Below are 13,692 nucleotides of genomic sequence, written 5' to 3' on the forward strand. Positions count from 1 at the left end.
TAAAAATTACATGTTCTATGCTTTTCTATAATTTTTACCGCTTAAAAAAAAAAAAAAAAAAAAATCAAACCATTTTAACAAAATTAGTATGTTTGAAATTGCCCTATTTTGACCACCTATAACTTTCTCATTTCTCCGTATATGGGGCGATATGAGGGCTCATTTTTTGTGCCATGATCTGTAGTTTTTATCAGTACCACTTTTGCTTAGGTTTAACTTTTTAGACATTTTTTATAGAAACATTTTGGAATAAAATGTGACAAAAAACAGCAAATTGATTATTTTTTTTTTTTTTACATTTACACCGTTCACCATACTGGGGTTAATGGCAGGATCGCGGATGTCCGCCATTACTGGCGGGTCCCTGGCTGCTGATAGCAGCCGGGACCTGCCATTCATGACATGAGCACCACTCCGGTGCTCGCGATCATGGTGGCACGTTAATGTACGTCATGGAGCGCTAAGTACCACATCACCATGACATACATTTACGTCCATTGTCGTTAAGGGGTTAAAGTCAATGTAGTTTGGCGCCGGTACGGATGGAGTACGGGAGCACACGGTTTTTGCCCTCCCCCAGCCGGATCCAGCAGCCGTACACTCCAACCGCAGTGTGAATGCAGCCTAAGCGTGGAACTGTGGCCTCGGCAACACTGGAGTGGAAGATCACTCAGGCCTAATCCTTGGTATTTGCAAGGGGTTATGCAGCAAAAACTAACTTTATCCCCTATTCACAGGATAAGGGGAGAAGTAGCTGACTGTGGGGGGGGGGGGGGGGGGGACACCTCGCGATCTCCTGCTGCACGAAGCAGGGGTCGGCAAGTGCCCTCCGTGTATCTCTATGGGAGAGCCAGAGATAAGAGTATAGCTTTCCTGTATCTCCGGCTCTCCCATAGACACATGGAGGGCGCTTGTCGACTTACACTGTGTGCATGGGGAGAGCTGTGCAGGAGATTGCTGTCAGACACCACCCCCCCCCCCCCCCCCCCCCCCCCCCACGATATGACACTTATCCCCTATTATTTGAATAGGCAATACATTTTTCTAGGCTAAGTTACAGTATTTCCCCTCAGTAATAAGTCAGGACAAAGCACCACAGACAGGAGTAGAAGTTACCATCACACTTTTAATCGATTGAAATCTAAGTCATAATAGAATAATTGTAACAAATCAGATGACGGTGGGACCGGAACGTCAAAACGTGCTTCCATCTCTGTGTCCTCGGTTTTATTTTCCTGGCTGCTCGGATAAGATAACCCTACTCTAGGATACAACTACACAGTCATGATGGAAGTAACAAAGCATCATATGGGACCATGGGGGGGTCTGTAGGGCACCGTAATGGCCGCTGTACAGTCCTAATGCTGCATTCTAGTATGTAGGTGTCCAGGCGTGATGCGGACGTGCTGGACATAAGTAGGTTGATAATATTTGTATCTATATTTGTACATTATTGTCTACCCCATTTCATAAGCTATTCTTACCTTCACATGCCCTAAACAGTGAACAATATTCTGCAGAAGGATTACGGGGGCAATAGAGGATTATTCTTCAATATGTCATTTTGGAAACAATCTATTGCTCTAAAGCAGTGGTCTCCAAACTGTGGCCCCTGAGATGTTGCAAAACTACACCTCCCAGCATGCCCAGACAGCCAATGGGCCTCCAGCGGTTGCAAAACTACCAGCATCCCCGGGATACCCCACAGACCTCCAGCTGTTCCAAAACTACACCTCCCAGCATGCCTAGACAACCAATGGGCCTCCAGCCGTTGCAAAACTACAACTCTGAGCATGCCCAGACAACCAATGGACCTCCAGGCTGTTGCAAAACTCCCAGCATCCCCGGGATACCCCACAGACCTCCAGCTGTTCCAAAACTACACCTCCCAGCATGCCTAGACAACCAATGGGCCTCCAGCCGTTGCAAAACTACAACTCTGAGCATGCCCAGACAACCAATGGACCTCCAGGCTGTTCCAAAACTACACTTCCCAGCATGCCCAGACAGCCAATGGGCCTCCAGCTGTTCCAAAACTACACCTTCCAGCATGCCCAGACAGCCAATGGGCCTCCAGCCGTTGCAAAACTACAACTCTGAGCATGCCCAGACAACCAATGGACCTCCAGGCTGTTCCAAAACTCCCAGCATGCCCGGGATACCCCACAGACCTCCAGCGGTTGCAAAACTACACCTCCCAGCATGCCCAGACAGCCAATGGGCCCCCAGCGGTTGCAAAACTACACCTCCCAGCATGCCCAGACAACCAATGAGCCTCCAGCTGTTGCAAAACTACACCTACCAGCATGCCCAGACAACCAATGGACCTCCAGGCTGTTGCAAAACTACAACTCCAAGCATGCCCGGACAGCCGTTGGCTGTCCGGGCATGCTGGGAGTTGTAGTTTTGCACCAGCTGGAGTTCTGCAGTTTAGAGACCACTGCTATTGACCCTTCTTTTCTACCCCGCTGCTAAGTAAATGCAGATCACTGCTTAAACATATAAAACCGGCCATCGATAGACAGTGCATCACTAAGCTAAAAATGGTATTGCTGCAATAACTGAGCTTTGTTCTACCTCGGCTGGCACACTATACTCGAGCTTCTCTATGTCCCCCACTAGGGCGGCGCCAAAGCCAACACTTAAGACACTCTTATCCTACGTTATGCTGCTCTGTACACACTAATGGGACTCACATGGCGGAGCGGCAACAATGAATGCCACAGCAAAGCGGAGGGGACGGTGACTGGCATGCAATGCTTCTTGTGCCAGTCCGGCCATAGACTGGGAGAAATGGGATGTGCCAATACTTTTTTTTTTTTTTCTTACCAAAGCTGTAGTGGAAAAAGAACAATACAGTGCATCCTATATAAAAAAAAAAAGTATTGTTTGGGTTCAGCTGTATTGTTTGGGAGCCTCCCAGTCTGGCCAAGAGAAAAAATGCCCTCGGGTGTGAACACGGCCCTATTACAGTTTCTGGATTATCAGACTTCGTGTGGCGAGGACGAAGCGGATGAGGTTTCGTCGGTGCAGGTTGCATCCTCCGTTTTCTCTTCCTTTTGGGTGAGAAGAGCTTCTTGATCCAGCAGGCAGCTGGAGTCTTCCTCGCTCGTACCGATGACAGAATCGCAGACTGTTCCTGCGAATTCTTCCATATCGGCGCTCTTGTTGGTTACGGAGACATCCCCTCCTTTGACGCCGTGTAGGTTTGCTGGTTTGATGCCACCATCCTGCAGAGCATCTGAGCCGCCATCTGCCGCCTTCTCCCGATTCCTGTTTTCATCCTCCTGGGCAGACAGATCGGTTTGTGAAGCCGCGCGGCTCCTTTTCTCTGCTTTTGATCTCTGGAAGCAAAGCGGTGAAGGAATTAGGGACAGTTAACATGGAGTGAATAGGCGGAGTCCAAATTTAAGGGACAGGAGTGGAGCAAAAAAAAAAAAAACTCTAAGCTCCCTAATAAATATTCTATATTTTCTACATAGGACCTTCCATAGTTGTTTGGGCAATTGCCTAAGCAGGTGGCAGTGCCAAAGCATCTGACTTCAGTGTGCCTGGCATGGTCAACAACCAGGTAAAAAAAAAAAACATTGCTGAATGTAGGAAAGATGGTTTATTAAATTGGCGCTGTCATGAAAAAAAAAAAAGGTTTCATCTGTCAAAGGCAGATTTAGACAGAACATGCTGGTGAGGTGAACAAAAAACTGTGACCCCGTAGCTCAGCGCTCTCAACCCTTCCTAGAGCTGATCGCTGTTAGGGGTTAGGATTAGGGGCTAAGGGATTAGGGGCTAAGGGATTAGGGGCTAAGGGGCTAAGGGATTAGGCATAAGGGGCTAAGGGATTAGGCATAAGGGGCTAAGGGATTAGGCATAAGGGGCTAAGGGATTAGGCATAAGGGGCTAAGGGATTAGGCATAAGGGGCTAAGGGATTAGGCATAAGGGGCTAAGGGATTAGGCATAAGGGGCTAAGGGATTAGGCATAAGGGGCTAAGGGATTAGGCATAAGGGGCTAAGGGATTAGGCATAAGGGGCTAAGGGATTAGGCATAAGGGGCTAAGGGATTTGGCATAAGGGGCTAAGGGATTTGGCATAAGGGGCTAAGGGATTTGGCATAAGGGGCTAAGGGATTTGGCATAAGGGGCTAAGGGATTAGGCATAAGGGGCTAAGGGATTAGGCATAAGGGGCTAAGGGATTAGGCATAAGGGGCTAAGGGATTAGGCATAAGGGGTCAGGATTAGGCATAAGGGGTCAGGATTAGGCATAAGGGGTCAGGATTAGGCATAAGGGGTCAGGATTAGGCATAAGGGGTCAGGATTAGGCATAAGGGGTCAGGATTAGGCATAAGGGGTCAGGATTAGGCATAAGGGGTCAGGATTAGGCATAAGGGGTCAGGATTAGGCATAAGGGGTCAGGATTAGGCATAAGGGGTCAGGATTAGGCATAAGGGGTCAGGATTAGGCATAAGGGGTCAGGATTAGTCATAAGGGGTCAGGATTAGGCATAAGGGGTCAGGATTAGGCATAAGGGGTCAGGATTAGGCATAAGGGGTCAGGATTAGGCATAAAGGGTTAGGATTAGGCATAAAGGGTTAGGATTAGGCATAAAGGGTTAGGATTAGGCATAAAGGGTTAGGATTAGGGATAAAGGGTTAGGATTAGGGATAAGGGGTTAGGATTAGGGATAAAGGGTTAGGATTAGGGATAAAGGGTTAGGATTAGGGATAAGGGGTTAGGATAAAGGGTTAGGATTAGGGATAAAGGGTTAGGATTAGGGATAGGGAGTGAAAGAGAGATGGCTGTAAAGAAGAAAAGGATGTCCACATGCGAAGGGTCACATTCTGCTACAAGGACACAGTTTTCTTCATTACAGCGGGTGAAATGCACACTTATGGTTTTCTGTGTCACATGACCTAGAAGGCTTCATAAATGTAAGTCTATGGGGCCAGCATCCAAATCTGACACAGAGCAGTCAGTCAGAGAAGCCCATGGCTGACCGCTTCTCTAAACTGCTTGTTCTCTTCATCAGGAACCAGAGTGTTACTTTAAATGGGCACTGTCACATTAAAAAAATAAAATAAAATAAAAACACATATTGTACAGGCATGTCAAAGGTTTTGAGGTCTAAGGGTCTAGTCACACGGCAGAATTTCCACCTCATATTAAAGCCCATAGACTCCTATGGGATTCCGCACTCCCATTCATACTTCTGAAATTCCGCTTGCGGAATTTCAGAAGCGTGAATGTGAGTGCGGAATCCCATAGAAGTCTATGGGCTTTAATATGAGGCGGAAATTCTGCCGTGTGACTAGACCCTTAGTGTTCACTAGAATGAGACACTAGATGTTGAGCTCTGTAAGGAGGGAGGGAAATAAGCAAGAGGAAGGATGATCAGAGAAGCCATGTGATGACGTACGACACAAAGTGATCTAGAACAACAAGCTAAAAAGGACACTTGATAGGGTGTTAAATGTGACAGCAGAAACAAGAGACAGCGGGCGTATCAAACAAAACAGGAGCCAGGCCATGCAACAGGAGAAGGGTCTAACCTGGACGTTCTGAAAATGCACCAGGGACTTGCAGTGTGTGAGCCGAGCAGCAGAGTCACTAGGATAGAATTTGTGACACAGCCTGCAGAGATAACCCGCGACGGGGACCATATAATCCAGGCCTGTGAAACGGGAGGGCAAATCACAGAATGGATGTCAAAAAAGGGGGAAAACACGAAAAATAAAGAACAGAGCAGAGAGCATGAGAAGGGAACCGGAGCGGGGATCTGACAGGATGGATGGATGTTTCACAGACAACAAATAAATGCACAGGACTGAGAGCGGACTCCTTCAGCCAGAGTGCTAGAGGATAGTTCCAGCAGGAGAAAGAAAAACAAAAGCAGACACCAGGGGGCGACGTTGTCTGAAAGCGAAGGGAAGGAAGCCATGTTGATAATGGAACGCTTCCCTGGATATAGCTCCATCTGATCCTCCGAATCTGGGATGCCAGCACTTGGGTTTACGTCTTGGTGGTGGCAGTACTTACCATAGTCCGTGTCCGCATTGTATTCTTCTTCATGATCGGCCATACTGTCCTCTGGCTTGGTCTGTGAACAAATAGGCTGCTGAATTATCTGCTGCTTTAAAAACATTACAAGCAATGAAGAAAAGCCATATTGGATTCGTCTACAGCAGTGTTTCTCAACCAGGGCACCTCCAGCTGCTGCAAAACTACAACTCCCAGCATGCCCGGTATGACTAAGACAGGAGAGAACATTATTCAATAATACAATAAAGACTGAGACTGCATTCTATTAATGGTTTAGGACGGCTTCTTCGAACCAGGGTGCCTCCAGCTGTTGCAAAACTACAACTCCCAGCATGGCCGGACAGCCGTTGGCTGTCCGGTCATGCTGGGAGTTGTAGTTTCGCAACAGCTGGAGGCACCCTGGTTGGGAAACATTGCGACATATGATCACTGATTATATATATATAAATAATCGAGTAATAATAGCTGAACTCCAAGGGAGCATCAAGATGAGGAGTTGGGACTAGTTCAAATTAGCATTAATGTGTTAATTTAAAGAGGTATTTCCATCTACCAAATTAGCCTCCCTGGCACCTTATGGTCTGTTTGCAGCCACTGGAGGTGGTAGGGAAAGCGAAAAGCAGCCAAAAGCGGAGAAGTTACACAATTTGCTTACTCTCTATGTAACTCTCAATAGCGAAACAGCAGGGCCCGGTATTACAGGGGATAAAGCCCAGCAATGTGCTACTCTCCCAGTGAGTATACTGGCTTGTATGGAGAACAGATCCTATTGTAAAGTTGAGTAATGCCAATCTGCATGAATATCTACAACAATGGTTTGGAAATGGTGTGTTTGCCACTGAAAAACTATAACTCTCAAGCAACTATAACAATCACTGGCTGCAGACCTGTGATCTACCAGGAAGAACTAAAGGCGTTATCCAGTTCAAAAACATGTCCCTTATCTGCAGAATAGGGGATAAGTGTCTGCTAGCGGGGGGGGGGGGGGGGGGTCCGACTGCTGGTACCACCTCATCTTCTCCTGGCACCCCGGCTCTTATCATGAATGCAGTATGTCAACCACTGCCATCACGAATCTCTATGGGAGAGCCGGTGATACCGCTTTGTTCTGTGGTTGGTACATGGCACTCATGAGTCGAGGCCCCGGCAGAGATCGTGGGGGGGGGGGGGGGGGGGGGATGGTGGTACCAGTGGCTCGATCCCCACAATTTGACACTTAAAGGGGTACTCCAGTGGAAAACATTTTTATTTAATTGTTATTATTTTAAATTACCTGGTGCCAGAAAGTGAAACAGATTTGTAAATTACTTCTATTAAAAAAATCTTTAACCTTCCAGTACTTTTTAGCAGCTGTATGCTACAGAGGAAATTCTTTTCATTTTGAATTTCTTTTTTGCCTTGTCCACAGTGCTCTCTGCTGACATCTGATGCCTGTATCAGGAACTGTCCAGAGCAGGAGAAAATCCTCATACCAAACCTATGCTGCTCTGGAAAGTTCCTGACACTGACAGAGGTGTCAGCAGAGAGCACTGTGGACAAGACAAAAAAGAAATTCAAAAAGAACAGATTTAATAGAAGTCATTTACAAATTTGTTTAACTTTCTGGCACCAGTTAATAATAAAAAAAAATAATAATAATAATGTTTTCCACTGGAGTACCCCTTTAAAAAGGAGAAATATGCAAAAGAAAAGGAAAAAAAAACCCGCATTAGTAGCTGATCACAGGGGCGTCCCCCCGTCCCCCCTCCTGCAATCACCGGAACGGGACTCGGCGCTAAGTGAGGAGTTTGTGCTGAAGCCGCCATGCGCTCCATTCATTCCTATGGCTCCTCAGTGACCCTCTGGACACCCAGCGCTCCGACTCCCTGGGTTTAGCTACTTATTCCTTATCCTGTGGATAGGGGATACACTTTTTGTTTTGCCAGAGTTCTCCTTTAAGATATGTTTTTTTCATACTGGACTACTCCATTAACACCTGGGGTTGGTAAGAATGGATGTGCTGGCCTCATAGCTTTCTGATGTAAAGATCATTTTATATAGATAACCAAGACAATATGGAGGTTTCTGGTGTTCGGTGAAATGCATTGGAATAAATAAGCCAGTCCATTATTTGTGCCGAAAACTTTCCCATAAGCATAAATAACTATAACCCATTGTTTGTGAGGCCACTTGCTGCTCTACACGTGGATATTTCTGGTCCCAAATAAAGACACTAAATATTACAATTACAAAGAATTATTGGGCAAATTCTTAATTTCGTTTTTTTATTACCAGGAGGCATTCTGTGTCCTCAGAAACGTCATCAGCACTGATACCCTCCTCCTCTTCATCATCGTCATCCTCATCATCCTCCTCCTCAAAACAGCCCACGGCGTCCACTGTGATGAGTTCCTCAGACTCCTCCGGACTCCATGTTTCCTTCTCAAGAAGCTTCACCTTTAAGAGATCATGAAACCAGAAATTATGAGACTGTATATACATATAATGCAGGAAAAAATACACATTAATTCTTCAGTCCAGGAGAATATAAATTTTTTAGCAGAGATACATGATTTCTACCCAGATGCTTTGCGTGCATTTCCAAGAGAAATAATTATAAGGGAACTCCGGTACTTTAAAGGGGTACTCCGGTGGAAAACATTTTTTTTTTTATAAATCAACTGGTGCCAGAAAGTTAAACAGATTTGTAAATGACTTATATTAAAAAATATTTACCCTTCCAGTACTTTTTTGCAGCTGTTTGCTACAGAGGAAATTCTTTTCTTTTTGAATTTATTTTCTGTGTGTCCACAGTGCTCTCTGCTGACACCTCTGTCCGTGTCAGGAACTGTCCAGAGCAGCATAGGTTTGGCAATGGGGATTTTCTCCTGCTCTGGACAGTTCCTGACACGGACAGAGGTGTCAGCAGAGAGCAGTGTGGTCAAGACAAAAAAGAAATTCAAAAAGAAAAAGAATTTCCTCTGTAGCATACAGCCGCTAAAAAGTACTGGAAGGGTAAACATTTTTTAATAGAAGTCATTTACAAATCTGTTTAACTTTCTGGCACCAGTCTATTTAAAATAAATAAATAAAAAATGTTTTCCACCAGAGTACCCTTTAACAACTTACCCCCTATACCAGTGGTTCCCAACCAGGGTGCCTCCAGCTGTTGCAAAACTACAACTCCCAGCATGCCCGGACAGCCGTTGGCTGTCCGGGCATGCTGGGAGTTGTAGCTTTGCAACAGCTGGAGGCACCCTGGTTGGGAACCACTGCCCTATCCACAGGATCTCAGACTCTCCCATAGAGATGCATGGAGGGGGTGTGTCGATCACAGCTCCACGTGGCCATTCCGTGGATGGGGAGAGCAGCATGGAGATCAGTCCTGCGGTCGGACCCTTCACGATCAGACACTTATTCCCCATCCAGTTGGTGCCAAAAAGTTAAACAGATTTGTAAATTACTTCTATTAAAAAATCTTAATCCTTCCAGTACTAATCAGCTGCTGCTATGATCCACAGGAAGTTCTTTTCATTTTGAATTTCCTTTCTATATGACCACAGTGTTCTCTGCTGACACCTCTGTCCGTGTCAGGAACTGCCCAGAGCAGGAGAGGTTTTCTATGGGGATTTGCTTCTGCTCTGGACAGTTCCTGACATGGACAGAGGTGTCAGCAGAGAGCACTGTGGTCAGACAGCAGCTGATAAGTACTGGACCGATTAAGATATTTTAATTGAAGTAATTTACAAATCTGTTTAACTTTCTGGCACCAGTTGATTAATTTAAAAAAAAAAATGTTTTCCAGTGGAGTATCCCTTTAAGGCTGGAGAAAGTAGAACTCTTCCTAGAAATACAAATCTTTATGCACTGAAGGACTTTAAAGGGGTACTCCACTACTATAAAACATATAAAACGTATCCACTATCTGCAGGATAGGGAATAAGGGTCTGGTTGCAGGGGGCCAGACCTCCGAGACTTCAGTGATCTTCAGAATAGGGGCCCCCAGCTCTTCCTGTGCACGGAGCGCGTTGACGGCACGTACAGTCTATGGGAGCGCCTGGAGATACCTTGAATACAGCAATCGTGTATCTTCAGTTCTACCATAGAGAATACATGGAGCATGTGCCGACACACCACTGCACTGTAACAGCCGGGGGTCTCATTCAGGAGATTGCGGGGGTCCCAGAGGTCAGTAAGCAAAAGGAAGGAGGATATCCGGCTCCCAAGACTGGATAAAAGTAAGACTTTATTGGAACATGTTAAAATCCAAAATAATGGTGAAAGTGAGCTAAAAGCACAAACGAAACGCACCGACGCGTCGGTGCGTTTCGTTTGTGCTTTTAGCTCACTTTCACCATTATTTTGGATTTTAACATGTTCCAATAAAGCCTTACTTTTATCCAGTCTTGGGAGCCGGATATCCTCCTTCCTCTTGCTTACTTGTTGCACCTGGGAACACGGCCCTTGTCTTTGCTCCGAAGCTTCCGCTGGAGGCTGAATACCATTACGTTCTGGGTCTGCATGCTGCAAACGGCGAGCTGAATCTTACTATTTCTATTTGGTCCCAGAGGTCAGACCCTTTTCGCTAAGAAGTGGAGTATCCCTTTAATATATAACACCATTTGCATTTGTTCCCTTTGTCCCCTTTACCTCTTGGGACTTCTGCTTGTGCTCAGGAGACTTCATGTGCTCCACAAACTTGCGAGGAGTCTTGAAGTGGCGGCTGCAGACTGTGCAAAAAGGTCTTAAGGAGCGTTTAGCCATCTGAAAACGGAAAAGCAAATTCCATATGGATAACTGTACAATACACAATGTATGACTGCTAAAGATGGTTGAATCAGGACTGAAGTCTTACACGGGGCAACCGGTATGCTAATGATGTACCAGGTTTCCATAGAGTTATGGTCCCAACATACAATGATCATCCTAGAACAGAATAATATAGTAACATAACGGAGCACTGTACTGGGACATGGAGGGAGGGGGGGGGGACCATTTATCATTGTCTTTAGAAAAGGAGTTTTGAATATTTTATTTATTTTTTTGCTTTGGTTTTGCTTATGTGTGACATATTTATCGTACTATCAAGGGGAAGGTTTATAAATTTGGCGCATGTAAGCAAAAATACAATAATTCATTTCAGAACACCATTTTGCCCTTCAAAGGCCAGGAAACCAAGATTTCAGGATAAAAAAAATGTAAAAAATAAAAATGTGCATATACATTTTTATTTTTTTTATTTATTTTTTTATCCTGAAATATTTATATATATATATATATATATATATATATATATATATATATATATATATATATATATATATATATATATATATATATATATATATATATATATATATATATATATATATATTGTAGGGAACACCTCACACGGTGGGGTCGGCAATGACCGTATTCACACAGGCAGCAGGTTTTAAATGTCCAAGAGGATGTTTAAACGATTTTGGGCACAAAGCACAGTGCAAACAAAACAAAACCTAAGCCTGTCCGGCTCTAACTAGACATCAGGATACCTCACTATCCTACTGTGGGCCTAATGTCTGTCCCCAAGCAAACTCACAAAATGTCCATAGAGGAAGGTTCACACCTGGTAGGTTTGAGCTGCAGTTCTGGCTGTGGCTGCTTCTCATCTCAGTCTCTCTAGCACTCAAACCCGAACAGCCCTTTACTATAGGGCTTCCTCACTAGTAATCAGCACAGGAAGCCTCACCTGAGAACACCTTGGAGTAGGGAAACCCGTAGTGGCCTAGGGGTGTGGACTGGAGCACTGACACCTCCAACCTGTCCTCCCGTCCAGGAAATCCAACTCATGTAACTTAAAACAAAAGAACCCCAGCAGACTATGCTCTGCAAAAGCAATATAAACCTTCTGGATTTCCTTTATCGTGCCTGAGGAAGCCAAGTGAGATATACACCCCCATCCACCACTTTCCTGTACACTTTACCACAATATTAATATATATATTTTTTTCATATCTCCTCCTAGAGGCAGCAGTATATACCTACGGTCTCCTGTGTCCCCAATGACACAAACAAGAAATGGAAAGTTAGAGAAATCACCACCAGTAAGTCTTAAAAACATGGTCATAAAAATAAAAAATAAATTCCCTTAATCTGAAATAAACTGATACTAGACAGATTACCTTGTGTTCCTGAGTCCTGCGATGTCGGATAAGATCACAGCTGAAGTGAACCTGGCAGACATTGCACCATCTCATCTGCTTCTTCTTACTGGACGGAAAACAGAATACAAAAGGATTTTACATTTCCATTATTTGAGCAAAAAGACAATGAGAGAACATGAGCAGATCACACTGCCAGTCTGGACAACTTTTCCAGAACAACTTTTTCCAATAGACAGATATGGCGCTGTGCTGACAAGAAAGCCGCCCTGTTTTTCTAATACTACATTTAAAGGGGTACACCATCCCTAGACATCTTATCCAAAGGACAGGAGATAAGATGTAGAACTGTAATGATAGGGGGGCTCCACAAATTATATACAAAAGCTGGGGTGCACACAGTGGGCGAAGTACGAATTTACAAAGCAAAGAAAATAGGCCACAACTGTAACTTATATGCACACCCAAAAAGAAATGATATATAGAATCATAAATAATGCAAACAAGTTTTATTAAATAGCCATCACATACAAAAAACAAGATAAAACCACACAAAAAGATGCCCTGTAGAAAGGACACCATGGCAGCCGTATGCTCCAACCGCAGTGTGAATGCAGCCTTAAAGGGGTACTCCACCCCTAGGGATAAGATGTGTGATCGCGGGGGGTCCCGCCGCTGGGGACCCCCACTATCTAGGCTGCGGCACCCCAGACATCCAGTGCACGGAGTGAAATTCGCTCTGTGCCGGACGACTGGAAATGCAGGGCGGAGGTGCAGCAGGAAGATCGCGGGGGTCTCCTGCATCAGGACCCCCAGCAATCAGACATCTTATCCCCTATCCTTTGGATGGGGATAAGATGTCTAGGGGTGGAGTACCCCTTTAAGGCTGCATTCACACTGCGGTTGGAGCATACGGCTGCCAGATCCGGCTGGGGAGGGGAAAACCATGCGCTCCCGTACCCCAGCCGGACCGGCGCTGAACTCCATTGACTTTAATGAGCCGACCGGAGTCAAACAGTGACTCCAGTCAGCTCATTATGGCCCTTATCCGGTTTTGTGACCGGACCTAAAACCGTAGTTTACTTTGGTTTAAGGTCCGGTCACAAAACTGGATATGGGCCAGAAATGAGTCAACCAGAGTCACTGTTTGACTCCGGCCGGCTCATTAAAGTCAATGGAGTTTGGCGCCGGTCCGGCTGGGGTACAGGATCGCAAGGTTTTCCCCTCCCCCAGCCAGATCCGGCAGCTGCACACTCCAACCAAAGTGTGAATGCAGCCTAATCCTTGTTGGAATTACATAACATTCACAAATCTGGTTTTAAGTTCATATTAAACAAGATATAAAAGAAATTCTCGCTATGGTCTCCTTCCATAATTCTGCATCACTTACCCATCTCGGCCACCCAGGACACCCTGACCATCCTTCGCAGTGGGAAGAAGAGTAACCAGACAGGCATTGCTGAGATGCTGGATGTTCTGGATCTTTTGGTGATGTTGAGCCGTCACCAGGTGAGACTGGAAATTCTGAAATAAGGA

At 45.3% G+C, this 13,692-nt stretch overlaps 1 protein-coding gene across 1 annotated transcript in view; it reads right to left on the reverse strand.

Annotated features, from left to right (window-relative positions):
* Positions 1–1,106: 1,106 nt before the first annotated feature.
* The window catches only part of CIZ1 (CDKN1A interacting zinc finger protein 1), a 32,410-nt gene continuing 19,824 nt past the window's right edge, over positions 1,107–13,692 (reverse strand). Inside the window, exons 10-16 of the mRNA XM_056538726.1 lie at positions 13,547–13,680; positions 12,178–12,265; positions 10,664–10,777; positions 8,306–8,470; positions 6,032–6,092; positions 5,545–5,666; positions 1,107–3,344 (exon numbers count right to left, since the gene is read on the reverse strand). Coding sequence (XP_056394701.1) covers positions 2,985–3,344; positions 5,545–5,666; positions 6,032–6,092; positions 8,306–8,470; positions 10,664–10,777; positions 12,178–12,265; positions 13,547–13,680 — 1,044 coding nt within the window. The 3' untranslated portion in view covers positions 1,107–2,984. The remainder of the gene's footprint in view (positions 3,345–5,544; positions 5,667–6,031; positions 6,093–8,305; positions 8,471–10,663; positions 10,778–12,177; positions 12,266–13,546; positions 13,681–13,692) is intronic.

Source organism: Hyla sarda, chromosome 9, assembly GCF_029499605.1.
Source record: "Hyla sarda isolate aHylSar1 chromosome 9, aHylSar1.hap1, whole genome shotgun sequence".
NCBI classification, from domain to species: Eukaryota; Metazoa; Chordata; class Amphibia; order Anura; family Hylidae; genus Hyla; species Hyla sarda.